Raw genomic sequence first — 19,833 nt, forward strand, 5'->3', positions numbered from 1 at the left:
TTCTTTTCTTTTTTTTTAAACAGTTGTCTCTGTTTGTATCCGGTTGTTTTTCTGCGTACAGAAGTTGACCTACTATCATCATGAAGAATGTCGCGGAAAAATTTGGCCTTTCAGTGGTAACAAATATGTTTCTTAAATACACGTGACTTGGCGAGGCCCGATTCACTTCCTGTCTTTCAGCCAACATAACAGACATCTGTCCCGAGACTGCCCAACGCTCACATTGGAAAGTCCAGAGAGCCTTTCCCCAAAGTCGTATCTGAGCTACTGCAGACGCTAGAATCGTCAGTTCAAACAATTGTACATGAGACCAACTTTTGAGAGGTGTAGACACTTAACCAAGGGGGGAGAGAAGATCAAACTTCAGCTCAGAGGACACCAGTTCTGATGGTCCCAAACCACCAAGCTGCCGATGTCACCGTCTGCATTCAGTTGAGTTTTACATCGTTGTGGACTGTGAGGCTGCTGCCCTGGTAAGAAGTCCATCCTTGAAGAAAAGGCTTTCTGGAGGAAAGTTTGAAGGTCAAATGAGACAGATTCATTTATCATTGAGAGGCTTTTCACCCCAACAGTTGTTAATTATGATAGTGGTATCGTCAGTTTTGGGGCCAGAGGGATTTGTTGATTATTTGAGATTGAAAGACGGAATAAATGGGATTCAGTATCTTTCCGAAGGATACTTTGACATGTGGACTGGGCTTTGGGGATCGAAGCAGCATTCTTCTGTTTGAATGATGACCATCCTACAGGTTGTGAAATGGATAAAAGGTTAAGTGTTATGCTTTTGGAATGGCACTTCCAAAAGTCCCGACCTCAGCACTCTCAAGAATTTGGGAACTATGCTTCAAAGTTAGATCAGAAAATCCAGGTAATATCTGAACTTGATGAACTCTGCCAGGGACAGTAGAGAACTCAGCTTACAAAGGGACATTGGGGAGTTTGGAGTGTATTAATGATTTTGAACCTTTATGTTTGATTTTTGCAGAGTAAAAATGAATGAAAGAAAACAAAGTACGCACACAGGATTCTTCTTTCTTTTGTTTATTTATTTATTAAAGATGCTTGTTGCTGCTGGACATCAACTTCCCAAAAATACCACACATTTGTCTATTGAACGATCTCACCGATCTAGAGTATTCCATTATCCAACAGAGAATGCTGATGACAGGTTTTGCAGCCGCCAAAAAGATAATTTTGCATCTATGGATTAACCCCCAGGTTCCACCTCGTAAACTTTGGATTAACTACTTGGACAATATTGTTAATTTAGAATATCACACAGCTAGAGTAAACAAAGCCATGCCTTCCACGTTACAAAAATGGCAAACATTTCTTGTTAGAATTCAAGATTTAAACGGTCAATCTCACCTTCAGTGAGTTTACATACGTGTATGTGGTGTTGTGTGTGTTTTTTGGTTGTATTTTTTCTTATGTTCTTCTTCTTAGTTGAGTGTGTTTTATTTCTATGTCACTGCATGTCTTGTTTCTTGTAATATCCTTGCGGGCCAAACCTTGGCATTTGGACTGAAATGATGGACTCTAAAGGACCATATGCAGTTATTCACATGTACCAGAGCTTGTTATGTACCCCCCCCCCCCCCCCCCCCCCCATAAAAGCAATAAAAAAGTTGATCACAAAAAAAAATGCTTGTTGCACTATTCATTTGCCCCAGAGGAGCAACAGTATAAAAATATCACTTAAAGTTGAGTTTTGCCATGATATTTCTACCCGTTTCCAACCAGAACTGTTTAAAAAATGATACTACGTACTACAATGGAGGACTTTGTTCATTTAGCTCACCTCCATAGCAGCCAAGTGTATTCTAGAAAGATTCATGAGGAAATACCAAGGGACAAAAAAAACAAAGCTTTACAAAGCAAACAAAGAGTGGGAATGAATCCAGTGAATTTGAAGCAGCGGAGTTGCTCTAGTTCATGAAGCTGGAGAAAAAGGCTGAGCATTTCATTTCTCAGACTCTTTCCTGGGGAAGAGAGCCCCACTGGGGCTTTCATAATAGTTTTCTGGGCAGGACTTCTTCACTGAGCAGTTTCTGTACTCAGTGGACTCCACTTCCTCCAGATGGCAAGAGGCCAGTTTTCGACTCTGAGACGGCATGCCGACCATCTCCTCGTAGATGGGAGCTTGAGGGTGTGACTTGACGCTGCGGTTTGCTTTGCCCTAACAGTCATGGAGAGAGGAGAAAAACAAATCAGTGAAGGGAACAAACAGAGTAACTGTACGCACTCTCGATTTCCTGTGTTAAAATCAAAGCTTGTCATTTTTCTCTCCAGATAAAAATGACAGATATTATTTGATATGGATCCCCAAACAAGTCTAAACCCCGTGGGAGCGTGCTCCACAAGCTCCGCTGCTCGTGTAAACTAATTAAAACAAACAATAAGCGTCACAGGGGCTTCATTACTGCCCTCACCAAAGTTGGAGAAAAACACGGTGACATCTTGCTGCAAAGAGTTACGAAACCAGTGTGGTTTCTGTGGTGAGCTGTAGAGGAACTCAACGGCACGCTCTCAGCGAGCAGATGCCGTTTGTAGTAAGACGTAAGTTTGAATCTTCCCCTCTCGTTCCAGTGTTGTCTCAAAGCAGCGAACAACTCACTTTGAAAAGCACCACAAATCCCAGGACGAGGAGGACGAGGAGGAGAACGCCTACAGCTGATGACAAGGCGTACAGCAGAGTAGGGTAGCTGGAGTCGCTGTCGGCACTGGAGGAGCCGCACTGACCGCCTGCGTGGACACACACACACACACACACACACACACACACACACACACACACACACACACACACACACACACACAGAGACAGAAGATGAAGACAAAATGCTGTGATGTGAAAACAAAAGAAGCACAATGACAGCCCATATAGGGAGCTCAGAGAAAAGGCGGAAACCGCAAAAACAAGATTTCCTTCCTACTTTTAGACTGCAGTTTGAATACATTGTTAATTTTGGGGGCCGGCAGTTACTGCAGTTAGTTAAAGCTGACAAAACCATTCATAAACGGGAACTCTGACATTAACTGGAGACGGTAACTGTCTGGTTTGCACAAGACTGATGGTAGAACACTAATAACCAGTTTGAAACCACTGAGGCAACGTTCTGATAATGTCTTCATATTCTATCATCAGCAGTTGCGACTATCCACATTTTCATTGTGGTGAACAAATTCAAATCCAATACCATAGGTAAAGAAGTAGATTACAGATTTTCTTTAATCGTGAACTGATACATATCTGATTTATAAGTATGTGAAAAAATTTAAATTTGCAGAATATCACTGAACTTTAAAATGACGTGATCGTCATTCATATTCTCATTTAGAAAGAATAAGATAAACGAAATAAAATGTCATCATTTTAATGCCTCGTATTAAAGGTCAGTATGCAGTGAGGATTAAAGGACATAACACACCACTTCCGTTGGAGATCGCGTATTGTAGGCTTCGAATCCTAGATTTGAAACCAAAGGTATCACCGATTAATGGTTTGACTTCCTTCTCTGAGAAGTAAATGCCAAACGGAGATATGCATCACGGATTTTTTTTTGTTCCTGTTGTCTTCTGTTATCAGTTGTATCAGCACTCAAAAAAAAAAAAAAAGCAGTTGCACAACTTATGAAGGGCTTTTCAGAGCCTGCATTCCCCCCCCCCCCCCAAAAAAAAAAACTGCATCTGCTCAGTGCAAACAGAAGCGTGTCCTCCGCCAAGGCTGAAGTCGATGCTGCGGTATGAGTTAGTTGCCATTTGTTTTGTTATTTTGGTTATCTTTCTATATTTCTGTGTCCACAAAGATTAGCACAGATTTCCATGAAACTTGGAGAAGCTCAGGCAAAGGAAGAAGCCATTCCATGTTAGCGCGCAGCTGGATCAACTTTAAGAAAAAAACCAAACACGCTGGAATGGGCCTTGGTGGCGGATGCACCTCAGTGTTTAGAAGCAGTTGTGTTAGTAGAAGCCAGAAACTTCCTGACATGTCAGCTGACTGCTGATGGCCGGAGATATATGTTAATGCAACAGCAGGAAAGCTGTTAGCGGTATTATCATTTCAAAAGCCTGACAAAAGGAAAACCACGCCGGTGATCAGCTCCCACCTTGCACAGAGACAAAAAACACTCGTCTGCCCAGACCGGTGCTGCTGTCGGGCCGGCCCCTCTGGAGCAGCTGGCAGCTGTACAGGGCGCCGTCCTCCGGCTGCAGCAGCCGCAGGGTCAGGCTGTAGGTGATGCCACCTGGGCCGGACGCAGAGGACAGCTGGACCCGCTCAGCAGGGAACTGATAGAAGGAGGGAGAATGGCCGCCGCCGCCGCTGTGGTGCCCCTTTGAGTGGTAGACCACCTCCACGGGAGCTCTGCCTCTTTGTCTCTTCAAACTCACTCCTTCCACGACTTGGCCTTCCTCATGTGGGGTGAAACAGGGAATCACAGCTGAACCTCCAGCACACGTCTCTACCAGCTCCATGTCCGCCAGGCCCTGGGCATCTCCGGGGGGAGGGGGGGGGATAAAACTGATGTAACCGTCAGGGGCACCATACTTTACAAAGAAAGATCAGCCAACACAAGGAGTGATCCTGAGGTTTTTCAAAACGCTATGAAAATCTTACATTCGGCTCATTTTTCCCTTTCATCAACTTTCCCCCCTAAGTGACTGAGGACTGTTTTGTTAGTTTCCTGTGAACATGAACAACATTTAGACTTTTCATCATGATCGGAGCTGTGTTTTTTTTTTTTTTCTTAACTACCAACACTCTGTCCATACCAACCATGGTATTGTCATTACGGTTCAATGACACAACAAAGCTGCCAAGAAAACTCTGAAAGCTTCTTCAAGAAACCCGACAAAGAGCCGGAGGGTAAGAGTCTGCGCCTGGACCCGGCAGAGCATCTCTGGACAGATGTGAACATCCATCCTGTTCCATCTGAAAGAATCCTTCCATGAAAAATAGAAAGAAACTTCCAAAAGTAGGACCAAGTTCAAGCCAAGCCTAGAGATGCTTGGGGGGCAGGGGGTCTGAATAGAAAGGAATCAGCTAAACCCTAAACCGCTGAATGATGAGGAAAAACTGTATGTTCTAAAGGGATAGTTCGTATCACTGTGTGCTGTGTAAACTTTGCAGACCGAAGTGCAGACCGAGCAGTCCCCTGCTTCTGAATGGTAAACACCGTAACAGGCGCGGCTGTCGGCAGGCGGCAGCAGGCAGTGATACAAGGGAGAGAAAATAGTGCCAAGCGATTGTGAGGTCTGACTTTTTCCTGTTGAACGATTTTCTGATGCAAATGTATTACTCTTTTGAACGCATATTGTTTTGAGAGGCAAGACGCTTTATTTTTTAAACCCCAGCCAACTAGCCGGACTACCTTCATCAATGCCAAAACGAGGCTGGAACTCTGCTCACAGGACGCAGCAGGGGGTAAGAACATGTTCATAAATGATGTTGCTGATATGGGATGTCATACAGCTTCATGTCAAAAGAGGCGAACTATCCCTTTAACACCTTTTTGTGAAGATTTGGGCCAGCTGTGTAGGATGACATGAAAGAAGAAGAAGAAGAAAAAGAAGAAGAAGAAGAAAAGTGCACTTACATGGAGTGACGAGGAGGAAGAACTCCGTTTTTCCTTGTATCTTTTCATCCTCAGAGGAAGATTTCCCAATCACAAACTCGCAGACGTAGCGGTCTGTGTCATCAGGCCTCAGCTGAGAAACGGTCACGTTGAGGGAATGGTCGCTGGGGTCTCCACTCACACTGATCCGGTTTTTATTGGCAGCCAGGCCCACGCTAAAGTCGTACTTGGTGAATTTGAAAAGCACTTCAGCGGGAGTCAGCCAGCTGCGTTTCAGGGAGAAGCCGATGGGCGCCGGGCCGCTAGGCTCCACGTCGCAGGGAAGGACCACCGATTCACCCTCACGTCGCTCGATGAACTTGATGTCGATGCAAACTGGACAGAAAGCGAAGCGTCAGAACCTGAATACACCCCATATTTAGTGAACTGAATTTATACAAAGGCAAACGGAATTTGTAAGAAAGAAAATAGAACCGTTCAAATAAAATGACAAAAGTTCCACTAAGAGGAAACAGTTGGGCAATTGTCGCCCTTTATGTCTTTAAATGTGTTCTAAAACATATACAAAAGAATAAGCTGACAAACTAAAATGGCCAGTTGACGTTAAAGAAGCGGATATTTCCGTTTCATCGGTGCTGAAACTATCAACAAAGGAAAAATAATTTTAAAAACTCCAGTTAAAATGTTACTTAGGGGTCTCAAACTATCTAGTTCACGGAATGCTGAGCACTTCGGTGGTAATTTTGGTTTCAGTCATTTTGTTTTCTAAAGACATTCAAGCCGGGACTCGAACTCCCGACTTTCGCCTTCTCGCCTGCTTATAAAACTCAGGCTGACACTTGGATTTGACCCCCTTCACCTGCCTATAAGCCAACGCTTTTACGTGTAATTTGAGGGGGTCACTGTACAAGCTGAATCCCATTGTTTCCAGCTGTAAACATAAAAACCGCATTATTATAATTCCTTATGTTTTTTTCCTCCACTAACTAGTAACTAGTTACTGTGTAACTAACTAGTCGCGCAGCGTTCGAAACAGGAATGGGGTTCAAACGCCAAAATGAGCAGATCGCTCGCATGACGACCGCTATGACTCCTCTCAGACCTACCTACCTGTACCATTTTCTAAATATTTAACGATTTGTGAAAGGGATATATAAAAAAAAAATTAATTCAAAAGCCTTCCGTGCAGCTTAACAGGAGGAGCGGTTGCACTGCGAATAGAGACCAAAGTCCTCGTCTCAGCCAGCGAAGGTTCGAGCCCCGACCAGTGCGCCAGGTTATTTTGGTTATAAACACCTTCCCTCTGTCTGTCTACATCTCTTCCTGTATCCTACTGTTAAATAAAAGCTCAAGAACTTGGAAAATATCTGACTACGTACGGTTATGCTTCTCAGTGTCACTGAAATTGCACGGGTGACACTGAGAAACATCAGAATATTTTCTTTTTACCGAACAGGCATCATTTGTTTGTCAAAATGTGGCAAAAATGGCAATTTAACTTTCTCTAAATGGCAGGAAAACACTCAACTAACACCACAGAAAACTCTGATCAGGACTGCAGCTTTCGTATTCCACTTTTTAAAAAATGTGTCCTTTCAAATGCTAGTTTGTTGCCCATATTGTGCAGCCAGTTGTATCATGGCTGTATAAAAAACAGTGTAGAAAAAGAACAAAACTTTTTCTTTAACAGAATCTTTACTCATTTTGAGACCAGAAAACGACGGCATTCCAAAATACTTTGCTGTTTTGATAACTTTTCCAGAAAAAAATAACACTTCCATTCTTCATAAGCACAATTCACATTCAAGGGAACTTACCAAACCCAGGCTGTGTGATGGCCAGAGTCCACAAACAAGCCAGGCACTGGATCCAAGTCATCGTCATTACAGCCACAAGACACTACAGAAGACTCTTGCGGACGCCAATGATGTAAACCATGACAGCATAGATGCGGGCACTCAAAACTGAATGTCAAAACTCTGGGTAACAGTAAATGAAACCAAGAGGAACCCCATGAAGCTCCACCTTAAAACCTCAAGGCGTATGCAAGAGGAAGCACAGCGTCACGTAAGCTGGATCAGCTGCTTCAGCAGCAATTTTATTCATAAACTAAATATTACCACCATTAGGAAATTAAGTCAGGTACAATCAGGCATGAGCATCACAGTGGCAACCATCATGTCCCTGAAGGCCCCTGAAGGCCCTTTGACCTGACTGTTCCAAGTTCAATTGCCTTAATTCACAACAATTCTTTTACATTTGCATGTGCATTAAAATTGGGTTTCACTTGTTCATGAAGTGAGAAAGAGAGGAAAAAAAAAAAAAAAACTTTCCAGACAGCTTATCATTTGAACATCCCAGAGGAAATGATTGCCTGAGTGAGCAGGATGTGTTCGGATGTGCATTTTGATGATAATTTGCATCAGTGGGCCAACTAAAGCGCCTCACACAGCCCCGCGTCTCAAAACATTCAAGGCTCACGTTTCCTAACTTGGTAAAAAACAACTAAAACGCAAACACCCGGGGCCCCTCGCAGTGTTTGTCAGAGCGGCGTGTTGCGCAATATGAAAAAGAACAAAGAAACTTGAAAGACTTTTCATTTGACACTTGGCTTTACTGCAAAAACGTAGGCCAGAAATTGGTTTTCAGCGATGAAGTGCAGTTCAGTAGTTTACATTGTGCCATTCCTTGTTTGATTTCCTGTCGTTTTAAATCTGCGTGTATGAAAAAAAGATGGACAAGCAGTGTAGCGCGTCAGTGACCCCATTAGGGCTACAGCTCCATCTGAATAAAACATTAAAAGAGAGTAAACGTCTATAAACACACAGATGTTCAGACTTTTTCGAACCCAGCAGAAGTATTGGGCTTGAACTAAAAAAAAACAAAGCCAGTGTTGAGTTGTACAGCACAGCAGGAAACCACAATTTGAAGCGCTTGACAGGTGGTTTTAAAAGGCCGTTTGCTTGCAGTCCCAAGTGTTCCAGTTAGAGAGCTTACAGCTTCAGTGGCCGCTTTCACGTTAAAGATTCGATTCAACAGCATTGGTTAATGAATAAACTCTAAAAGGCTTTGATAACACCTGCAGGCCTAAACGCTTTGGCAGTGCAGTGTGGTGTGTCCCCCGCCTTTCCAACCGCAAATTCAGGTGCAGAAACGCAGTTTGTTTCTTGTAAATCTACACAGCTAAAAGGAAAAAAAAAATAAGACAATTGTATCTTAGTAGCTTTAAAAGGTTTTACAGATTCTACTTAAACAGACACAGATCATATAGGTTGGTGGGCTCATTTCCATTTGGGGTTTAAAACTCAACATACGTGGTGGCTGCAGCAGTGTTGATTTTTTTTTTCTTCCTTTTATTTCACTTCCTCTTTAATTCTTCTGAGCCTTACCAGAGAGAATGTGGTTCTTTACGGGACCCACAAGCCACCTCCCACATGCCACTAGGTGGTGTAATGGTTTGACAAAACAGAGACAGAAATCCCAGAGGATTTCACCACAAGTTTGATTTCTCTCATTGAAGACAGACAAGTGTAATCCAATTTTATTCAGTTTTTAATGCATTATTAAATTTGACACATTTAACATTGTTCATTCACATGTCAAGCTACGTTCTAAAAGCAGACATTCTACACAGGATAGCTTGCACTCATATTCTAAGCAACTGGTATGTAGACAAAGCATGTCGGATACCTGCATAAAAGAGATCTCATATAGTGGAAAAGTGAGAAAAGATAGAGAGAAATCTCTCCGCAGATAACAAAAAAAACACTTCTGGTATTTAAACAGCGGTAGATAACCACCACCACCCCCCCCCCAAAAAAAGAGGAAAAACAAAGAGAAACCATTTCTCTGCTCATCTCTCATGGTTTCATTTGTTTAAACAGAAGTTTGCTTCTTCATTTTCAATAATACAACGGAGGGCGTTATGGTGCTCACTGTGCTGAAATTCCTACATTTCACAAGTACTTCTGTGGCTACTTTGCAGAAATATGTCCCTTTGTGTGTATACAAATAAATATTTTAAAAGTGCCAATAAAAACTGCTCATATTGTAGATTGTTCAGACTTCCTTGTAGGCAAGTTTGACCCTTTTTCTTTCTCTAAACAGTCATTTTTCAGCTCTGTGATCACCATACTCAAAACCCACTTAACTTGTTTCTTTTTGCAGCACAGACAAAATCTCAAAGGGATCCCAACGAAGACCACGAGAAGGAAGGAAAAATAAATAACACAATCGGTATTGTATTTTAAACTTCATGTTCTTTTTTTTCAAGGTGAAAACCTTATCAGGTCTACCCATCCAAAATAAAAGAATAATGGTTGGGTGGCTGTAAAAAAACAAGCTGTGCTGGGGAAGGGGAAGGGGAAAGATGCCCACATCTCACAACAGAACAATGACAACAGAGTTTGACAGACATTTTTCTGTGTATGAAAATATTAGTTCCTTTCGAGTTTGATGGCAGTAACAGGTTAGGGCTACTAAAAACAAGCAGCTGGAGGACTTATCCTGCAAAAAAAAAAAAAAAAAAGGTTCATTTGCAACAGGTCAGCACGCAAGACGGGCAGAGGTTCAGCTTTTGCAAAAACAACTGCATTTACAAACGGCGGACCACTTTCAGAATAACTATACTCAACATCTAACTGCAAAACCTTCAAATTTTCCATCCCCTGCAGCGCATATCATCGTCAAAAGGTTACGGACATCTCCGTGCTCAAGATACGCATCCGAAATACCAATGCCTGTGATGTTCGGGCCCTCCGGCAGCGCTGCATCAAACAGGCGTGATTCTGACGTGGAAATCTGCATGGGCCAACACTGACAGGCAGAGATCACAGTCTGTGATAAACAGTCAACTGTGGTATCCATAACTGCTCCAAACGAAAAAAGAAGCCATATGTGACCCCTGAAACGCCAACGTCTTAACTGGGCCCAAACTAGTTCAAAATGGACTGTAGCAAAACGGAAAAACTGTTCCGAGGTCACGTCTGGAAAGGTTACATAAATGCTGAAAGCTACGGACAGGTTTTAGAGCGACGCAAGCTCCCATCCAGATGACGTCGTTTTCATGGAAGGCCTTGCGTATTTCAGCAAGTCAAAGCTAAAGTGCGTCAGTTAGGGGAAGAGTCCGGGCGCTGGACTGACCTGCCTGCTGTTCGCCAACTGAAAACATCTGGCGCATCGTGAAATGCAACCTGCAACATCCAGGACAATTGAGCAGCTAGAACCGGATATCAGATTGGGACTTTCCTCTCCCACAGGTCCAGCCGTCGGTCCCCTCAGCTCCCAGATGTTCACAGACTGCTGTTAAAAGATGCCCCACTTTACTGAGATGTGCCGCTGCCATCAAATTTTACAACGAGCTAATATATTCACAAAATAATAAAATGTCTCACTTTAAACATTCTCTGTTGTCCATGTTCTATTGCAAATAAAATATTGGTTTATAATATTTTGTTTTTCTGTACATTTTATGCAGCATCCCAACGTCTTTTGGATTCGGGGCCACGATCTGCGTCTCACATGGAAGGAAAACAAGACACTTAAACTTCCTTCCAACTACTCACCACGTTGGTTGATGCCGCACCAGACAGGGTAAGGGCGCACATATTTAAAGTTTACATCTCAATGTCTTCACTTTTGTGACTTTAAATTAATCAACTGGAACAGATACCTTCATCTGATCTTTACAAAACATACTTGAATCAGAAAACATACAGTACACGCAGCCGGTCGTACAGGACAGACCCACACTGTAATGAACATCGGGTACTTACTGGGTTTAACTGACCTGTCATGCCAGCTGACTGGGTTTTAAGGGTGAAAAGCTCATATGGATGGGCTACAGACAACAAAAACAAATACAAAAGCGGTAAGTGACACGGGCATAGGAAAACTTGTGCCACACTAAATACCTACATGTGCTCGTGTGAACCAACTCGTGTCGTCTTTGCCTCAACAACCTGGTTTACGGTTTCAGAGACTGCTTTCTGTAGAACCAGCTCCCACATAGCATCATGACACAGGTGATTTTGGAGGACGTTAATGCAAAAAAAGATGGGACAGAACACAAAACCACCCAGCAACACAGACAGGCACTGCAGTAGAGACCAATCAGGAGAAGCCATTTTCCTTAAAGCTACTATCGGCGTTTACCCCAATTCTGTGCTGCTTTTGCAGTGTAGCCAGCTGTCTGTCAGCTGGTGAGTGTGACCTATTATCCTTCCTGCTATGAAGGGACTTTTAAAAAAAAAAAAAAAAAAATTTTAAAGTCTGAATGTTATTTTTCAACAATACTTTACTTTTGTAGTAATGGAAGGTAGGCTTTACATGCTGTTCAAGTGCATTATAACCAGATACAAACTGCTCAATTACAGCTAAATCAACAAAAATAAATATCTTAACCGTACAGCATTAAAAAAATATATATATAATTAGGTGAGCCTCACCCTTAAACCTGACCTACTGTGTTGTTGGGTTCGTTTTGTTTTGCCAACACTGTGGCATTCATGCATGTTTCAGTTCCGATATGCACATGTAGGAGGGGAAAAAGGCTAAAAGTCAGAAAGTTACTTTCTCTTTCATTGTGATGCTAGTGTACTATAGCCACACATGTAATTTAATCTGAAATAATTTCCTTCATATTGGATACATGCTGTTATGTTATGTGCTACATGCTAACCAAACGTTAGCCAAGATCCTGGTTTTGGGCTCCCGGCACACACGATCTGGACGTTTAAAAATCTTTGTTCTAAACTGATGAAAACAGTCCTATCAAGACAATGGCAGGTGAACTTAAAGAAACGAAAAAAAAAAAAAAAAAGCAACATGATGGTAAACTTGGGTGTTTAAATACCTGATGAAATCTTGCCACTTAACAGCGCCTTAAAACGTGGAGAAAATACAACACTATTACAAACCTTTAGGACTCACCTCCACGTACGTCAGGACAAACCAGCATTGGATTTCAAGATGGATTTTATTACAACAGATTGATAAAACATTACAAAGGATGCATACAATTAAGCGTTTGACCAGGAAATATTAAAACAAACCTGAAAAAAAGAATAAAGCTAGAGACTGATGAGTCTTAGATCTGAAACGCTACTTTGTTGGAATCATCTTTAATTACTGAGGCCCTCACCAACCAAGGTTGGGGACGAATGTCCAACAGCACCTATGCGTGCTGTGAGGGCCTCAATCAATCTACAAAAAGAAATAAAAATTAACCAAATGTTTACAAGAACAACTTGCCTTTGTAAGGGGTTGGTATGTTCATGTGTAACTCCAGCAGCTTCAAAAGAAATACGAATCATTTTTACACACTTCACCTCTATGAACCTGAGTGAAACCTATGGGAAAAAATATATCCTCACATGTGATCAAATAACACCAAAACAGCTCTTAGGTATTTATGTGGTGTTTGGCTGTTTTCCAATAAACATGTTACAACAAATGTCCATGTGTTCTAACAAATAATGTTTGTCTTCACCACCACTGGTCTTACTGCTCTTTGCTTTGCAGCTAGGTTCGAAAAAGCACAAGGGTGAGAGAAAGGTATTAACCTCAAACCTAATGTGGTGGCTGCTTTGCTTCTTCAGTAGCGTCCGGCCGGAGACATGACAGGCGGCCTCATACCCATGGGAGGGCCTCCCTGGTACTGGGGCACCATAGGAGGACCTTGCCCGTAAGGAGGCATCCCCCCTGGCATGTAGCCTGGCATACCCTGAGGAGGGGCGCCATACTGACCTGCAGAGAACACAGATGAAGGGAGTGCAATTTTTTTAGTGCTACGAATTCGACAACCATTTAAAACCCATATTTTTCTAATAAACTGACATAGCAGCTGGGTATGTAATCTATTCTTATACACGTTACTGTTCAAAACCTAACAAAAATGTTCTTACCATGCATGGGGTGCCTCATGCCAGGCTGCTGTGGTGGCAGGCCTTGCTGTGGGGGCATTAAGCCTCCCACAGCTGCCACTGGGGGAGCAGCCACGAGGGCCTGACCAGGCCTGGGTATGAGGCGCTGGTAACGAGGCAACTGGGCCTTCATCTCCTCCTGTTTGCAGGGACAACACACAAAGCAAACATTCAGACTACAGAAACCCTGCTATTCCCCTTTCAGTACAAAGAAAACACTCACAATAAGGTTGAGGAATTGGGTACCAATGTTGGCGTGCCCACATTTCAGACTGAGGATATTCAAGTTCAGAATGATCCTTTAACATAACCACAAAAGAGAAACTACTGAGTAGTTTAATGGATATACAATCTAAAAGCTCAACTTGACATTTAAGAGTATATATATATATATATATATATATATAAATATCCAAGTTTTAAAGCAGAACCTGGCTGCTGGTCTTATAATGCTCCAGTACAATATCACTAAATGTACTATAAATCAGTCATTACTTACTGTGAAAAGGGCAAAACAGAAAGCTCAAGCAACTTACCAGTGAGATATCCTCATCAGGGTGGATCAACTTACTAGTTGCACTCGTGGTGGTGAGGGTGGCAGGCTTACTGGTCACTGTGGCTGGGGGTTTGGCCACAGTGCTGCTAGAGGGATTAGAAGAAGAAGTAGAAGAGGAAGAGGAGACAGAGGGTTGGGTGTAGGCAGGGAATGTCGCTTTGGGAGGCTCGGACGAGGCGCCAGTGCTGAGTGAGTTTGTGGCTGCGACTCCTGAAGTGCTCTGCTGGGCCTGTGCAAACACACGAGACAGAATGGTCAAAAATAAGCCCAAACGTTGGCACCTTTCCAACATGCAAAATAAATCAAAGACTTTTCAGACAAACAAGAAGCTATGGGTAATACCTCAGTACCACCCAGGGTGCAACAGAATCCATGTCATTTAAAAGGTTTGCCTTTTTATTCGGGCTGAAATGGATGAATAAGCTTCAGTCGGTAACTGAATCCAACATAACGATTTCACCTCGTATATAAACAACTTACATAGCCATGGTATCTACTCTGAACCTTGCAAATCCTGCTTGAAATGAGTTCAGCCCTTTGTATCAAGAGTAGTATTTATCTTCAAATGAGTCACTTCAAATGAGTCACTTCCAGTGTTCAGAAATCAAGATTGAAGGGGAAAATAAATGCACATTATGTACTACTGCAACATACAAAGTCATTTCAAAGCACCACGAGTAATTCTTGCACATTTCATGCTGCAGAAGTCTGGGGCGGACGATGCCAAGTAAGACCCGTGTTAAATCCCTCCGTTTGCCTCCATTTTGTGTTAAATAAACAAAGCACATGCAGTTATGAAGCTCACAGGTCTTGCTAAAGAAAGCTTACAGGGCAAATACTGTTAGTCAACAGCCTAGCTGGATACTTAAAAGTTGACAGGCAAAGTTAATATGCAACATGCAGCTGCCTCCACTTCAAAGTACTGTCTGTCAGCATACTTGTGGCATGTTAGGAAAGGGAGGCTGGGAGGAGGCAGACTGAAGGTCTGCAGGTGGAGTGGAAACGGCTGTTGTGCTGCTGTGAACACCAGAGCCCATCTGCAGCATGTTGGAAAGGAGATCACAGGATTGGCATGTAACATGTCCATTTCAACTATCCAACTTTAATTCAGCTGTGACACTGAGTAACAAATAATGATCATGGGGTTAGTAAGAGGAGCTGAGACTTCAGAAATCCCAAGGGGAAATAAAGCATGGACACATTACCCTTGAGTGTTGTTTGTATAAAACCTTAAAGATGACTCAAATAGCGGAAAATAAGACAACCTGTAAATCGTTCTTTTTAAGGGTGATGTGTGTGTGAGTGGGGTCGCGTGATGCCAACCTGTGCTGCACTGGGGAAGAGGGGTTTGGTGACGGCGGGCTGAGCCGCTGGCGCTGCTGGTCGGCTGGGTATTGGTCCTGCTGCAGGAGCTGGGGCGATGTGGGGCATCCCCGGCCTTGGAGCCATATGAGGAGGCATTCCTGAACGGTCAAACATATTCTGTAAACATTCTTCCGATGGCACTGACAGAGAATTTAAAGAAAGAAAAAAAGGGCGGACGGCAGAAAAGCAAGGCCATTTATCAAGCTCTCCACTCTTAATATCCTCATGTAATGCCACTTTCTGAACCGAAATGGTTCTCATCAGTTATTCAGTTTATCACACAGCATGACAAGGAAATGTGCCAACTTTAAAAAGGTCGAAACCAACAGAAGCTTGGAACTTCTATTTTAAATTAGGATTTAAAAATAAGTAACATAACATACTAACGACCTCAAAATATTGCAACGTTTTCATATGCGCACTGCACGATGAAACTTTCTTGGGCCATTTAAAGGGGAACTCCGGGGCATTTGAAGCGTGTTTCCATTGCTAGAGGTTGTCAAATACTGATAGTAGGACACAGAGAGGTGCAAATCTGCGCTCCCTGTGTGGAGATCGCTCTGTTCGCACACCCTGTCATGCGAGGCTAATACGTGGTGGCTAAGGGGCAAGCGCTAACCCTTCCACGTAAAACAACAACTTGCACACTGCAGAAACGTCACACCACTTTATAAACCATCCGACAATAAAGTCACAATCCTTACCATCAAAACCATATGCATGGTTCTCACATTACTGGCATGGGGACGTTACAAAACAACTTTATAAACAGCATGTCACTCACCGGCTGGTTGTAGGCTCGCGCATGTGAAAGCCCAAAAGAGTCGATGGAAAATAATCCCATATACAAAACAATTATATTCTCTAGAAAAACTGCGTTCAAGTATTTAAAACATTACAACAATATTACTGGGCATGTATTGTTGTAATGTTTTAAATACTTGAACGCAGTTTTTCTAGAGAAGATAATTGTTTTGTATATGGGATTATCGTCCATCGACTCTTTTGGGCTTTCACATGCGCGAGCGTACAACCAGCCGGTGAGTTACATGCTGTTTATAAAGTTGTTTTGTAACGTCCCCATGCCAGTAATGTGAGAACCATGCATATGGTTTTGATGGTACGGCTTGTGACTTTATTGTCGGATGGGTTATAAAGTGGTGTGACGTTTCTGCAGTGTGCAAGTTGTTGTTTTACGTGGAAGGGTTAGCGCTTGCCCCTTAGCCACCACGTATTAGCCTCGCATGACAGGGTGTGCGAACAGAGCGATCTCCACACAGGGAGCGCAGATTTGCACCTCTCTGTGTCCTACTATCAGTATTTGACAACCTCTAGCAATGGAAACGCGCTTCAAATGCCCCGGAGTTCCCCTTTAAGAGATTCAATTATTTTGTTGAGGAAGAAAGAAATAATATGTCGCCTCTAAAAATGCAACCAAGCCTCACCTGGTGGAATAGCAGGCATCCCTGGCATCATGGGAGGCATCATCCCTCCCATTTGCATCATGCTGCAAAAGAGCAAAGTCGTTCATTTCCCTGATAGCTACAGCAAAGTTACAGTCGAGGCCAGGAACGTATGTGAAACCCATAAAAAGATATTTATTCTTACGCTGGTGGCATTCCGTGCATTGCAGGAGGCATGCCGTGCATCATGGGAGGAACACCTGGCATCATAGGAGGCATTCCTGGAACAATTAGAGAGAAAGCGTGGTCCGTTTACTTAAAACTCAACATACTGACCGAACAACTTTTACACGCTGCGACATTGCAGTTTTTAAAAGCCATTTTGCTCATCTGAACCTGCTGCCACAGGGCGTGCTTTATTAGCATTTGAAGAGAGTTAAGAGATGACCTGCAGAGAGCAGCTACACAGAGAAAAACATTTGGTTTGTCCATTTATTTAACTTTAAAACTCAGTTAAAGGTCAAAGTAGCACCGAAGACTCACGTTAGGGCTGCGCAATACATCCTTTCAGATGTCCATTATCAAGTCAGGCAAATTAATTTAAACACATCACGCCACAGGATTGGTATGATACAAAAGGAAAGGAAAGTCCTAAAAACTTTAGTCTGACTTAAGATTCATAAAAACACAGGTTGATGCTACTCGGAGATTTGCAGGTTCTGTGTCAGCGAACAGGTGAAAAATACGAGAATCTTTGGTTGCAATAAGAAAGCAATGGTGTGAAGAGGTGAGTCAATTTATTCAACCAATGAGCGACAGCAGCGTGCCCCGTTTCTGCTCCAGTCTTAGAAGTGTCTTAGCCAAACGTATAGCCTTAAAGTATGTCATTTCAAAGTATATTTTAAAACTTTTATATTCTCATTTTCTAAAAGCCGCCTCAAGAAAATCCAAACACCAGAATGACTCATTTTCTTTAACCGAACAGAGCATCTGCTGAAAATCTATTTTCACATAATTATCTTGAAGCATTTCCTTAAACTTTAAAATCAAAATACTTTTTAAAGTTAAACTACTAACAATGCATCTGGCTAGATGAATATCTACTTTCAGTTCCCCATGGCTTATGCACTGCTTAGTAAATCAAGAATATCCTTGCCAAATAAATCCTACAATGTTCCTTATAAAATAAAAAATAAAAAAAGAGATAAATGCAACCAATATAACTGCATCCCGCAGCTCTCCACTCGTACATCTTAACAGAAATCACAGCTTTTGAGTTGGTGAGAAATCCCTGTGAATATGTGCGTTTTCAATTCAAACTGATTTCCTGCTTCTGCCGTTTGTAAAAACCTTGCCTTGATATCCCCCATGAGGAATCCCAGGAGCGCCGGCCACAGGTATCCCAGGTTGGGTCATTTGAGCAGCATAGCCTGCTTGGGGCTGGATAGCGGAAACCTGCTGAACTGACGGTCCGGGTTCGTCGTCATCGTCATCATCATCCGAGTCGTCTTGATTGTTTGACTTCTTCTTTTGACTCTCTAAAAACAAATGTGATGGTGATGCCGCTGCTTAACTATAAACCGCCCAATGCTTTGACAAAAAAAACCCCACAGTAAGGTTAACTTTATTGTTAACACACTGCCTCTGATCATAACTACTGAGAATACCACAAAATACTGGGGTTTCCCTTCACCATTTCTCAATAAAAATCATAACAATTACAATTAGTCTACTTATCCTAGTTACATATTCACACAAATACATAATTAACTCTTGCATTAACAAAGCTACTACAACTACTTTGCTTTATCCTGTTACAGACAATATGTGCACAGGACGGTGAACTAACCCTGCGATTTTTGTTCTAACGTTCGTCTTCTTTCCTGCATGTCTTTCTCTGGAATTCCCTCCATGCCGTAGATCTCCAGCTCAATGTCTGTTCTGCCAGGAATTGCGTTTGGAACACTGTCAATGGTCTCTTTGTGCACCTGAAACACACGAAAAAGTGAGCCAGATCAGATCCTAGAAACAGGCAGTGTGTAAAACTACCGATCAACATATTCAAATTCAATCTCTGGAAATTAACGACCACAAGGATAAAGACTCATACCTGCATGCAGTGAATAGCCAAGCCGGGACCAGTGTATAACTTCTTGTGGCAAATGTGGCATTTAAAATGCTTTGCCTTCTGATGCTGAATCAGGATTTTTTCATCGTCAAAGTCTCGATTGCAATACCTTCAGCAGATGTTAAGGAACGCTGCTCAACAACGAAATCAGCATATCGTAAAAATCTCACACAAACAATTCAATAACAGTGCTGCTTGTCAACTATCACAGTTAACATGCAGTCACTAGGCTGCTTTCACTTGGCTATTAGCTAACAGATTATCTAACGCTGAAGGAAGCATTTCTTATTCTTCTTTTTGGCACTACTACAATCTTAAATTAGCTTACTGACACGTAAAAACACTCAACACCAAGTGTTTTACTTGTATCAATTGTATAGGACTGGGTAAAACCAGCTTTCTCAATGGGATTAAGACCAACTCGTTAGGCTAACGTTAGCTCGCGATACGAAAGACGAATGGATAAATTGGTTTAGGCCTCCCTTTGTCAGGCTAACATGTAGCCTGTGGCCTTCCAGCGGCAGCGATTTACCGTCCAGGCAAAAAAAGGATACCAGCACCATGGTTTCATCTGCTTCTTCTTCTTTCGCCCCATTATACAAAACTAATGAAAAATATCTCACACAACGGTAAATATTACTCCTATTATCTTTTAGATGATAGCATGCTTTCGTCCCGTGACGAGGATGAAAATGGCGCTTCTGAAGTTCTGGACGCTGCAGTCTCGCGCAAACACAAAGTAAGACGTCAGTGACACGTGACGCCACCGGTTCTACAAACAGGAAACGAGAAATACGCCGCACGTATTTATTTTACACAGCGAAGTGAGTTGATTTAGATTTAGATTTTTTTTTTATTTTCATCTATATTTTGTAACACGGAT

General features: G+C 42.4%; 2 protein-coding genes across 3 annotated transcripts; both read right to left on the bottom strand.

Annotated features, from left to right (window-relative positions):
* Window positions 1-1,600: 1,600 nt before the first annotated feature.
* Window positions 1,601-7,574, bottom strand: cd7al (cd7 antigen-like). Its single transcript, XM_075464349.1, has 5 exons — window positions 7,394-7,574; window positions 5,598-5,951; window positions 4,110-4,496; window positions 2,618-2,745; window positions 1,601-2,179 (listed from the first exon to the last, which is right to left on the bottom strand). The coding sequence occupies exons 1-5, from the start codon at window positions 7,458-7,460 to the stop codon at window positions 1,964-1,966; spliced, it is 1,152 nt and encodes a 383-aa protein (XP_075320464.1). The 5' UTR covers window positions 7,461-7,574; the 3' UTR covers window positions 1,601-1,963.
* A 4,959-nt stretch (window positions 7,575-12,533) lies between these two features.
* znf207b (zinc finger protein 207, b) lies at window positions 12,534-19,691 on the bottom strand. 2 transcript variants are annotated; one of them, XM_075462631.1, is made up of 11 exons: window positions 19,505-19,691; window positions 18,933-19,059; window positions 18,672-18,810; window positions 18,178-18,360; window positions 17,028-17,103; window positions 16,865-16,926; window positions 15,378-15,517; window positions 14,993-15,091; window positions 14,035-14,283; window positions 13,481-13,637; window positions 12,534-13,322 (listed from the first exon to the last, which is right to left on the bottom strand). In XM_075462631.1, exons 1-11 carry the CDS (start codon window positions 19,543-19,545, stop codon window positions 13,171-13,173), a joined length of 1,425 nt encoding a protein of 474 aa, XP_075318746.1. In that variant the 5' UTR covers window positions 19,546-19,691; the 3' UTR covers window positions 12,534-13,170. The 2 variants fall into 2 exon arrangements, with proteins under 2 accessions (XP_075318746.1, XP_075318745.1); XM_075462630.1 differs by lacking the exon at window positions 14,993-15,091 and having other exon boundaries at window positions 19,505-19,688.
* Window positions 19,692-19,833: the final 142 nt, after the last annotated feature.

This window comes from Odontesthes bonariensis, chromosome 4 (assembly GCF_027942865.1).
Source record: "Odontesthes bonariensis isolate fOdoBon6 chromosome 4, fOdoBon6.hap1, whole genome shotgun sequence".
Lineage (NCBI taxonomy): Eukaryota > Metazoa > Chordata > Actinopteri > Atheriniformes > Atherinopsidae > Odontesthes > Odontesthes bonariensis.

Excerpts from the sequence above, each read along its gene's own strand:
- cd7al (XM_075464349.1), bottom strand. The coding sequence starts at position 7,460 with ATGACGATGACTTGGATCCAGTGCCTGGCTTGTTTGTGGACTCTGGCC. Across the intron at positions 2,746-4,109 it reads GTTTTTTGTCTCTGTGCAAG|GCGGTCAGTGCGGCTCCTCC; the intron begins GTGGGAGCTGAT and ends GTGTCCACGCAG. Across the intron at positions 2,180-2,617 it reads GATTTGTGGTGCTTTTCAAA|GGCAAAGCAAACCGCAGCGT; the intron begins GTGAGTTGTTCG and ends CATGACTGTTAG.
- znf207b (XM_075462631.1), bottom strand. The coding sequence starts at position 19,545 with ATGGGGCGAAAGAAGAAGAAGCAGATGAAACCATGGTGCTG. Across the intron at positions 19,060-19,504 it reads CAGATGAAACCATGGTGCTG|GTATTGCAATCGAGACTTTG; the intron begins GTATCCTTTTTT and ends CATCTGCTGAAG. Across the intron at positions 14,284-14,992 it reads CCTTTCCTAACATGCCACAA|GCCCAGCAGAGCACTTCAGG; the intron begins GTATGCTGACAG and ends GTGTTTGCACAG.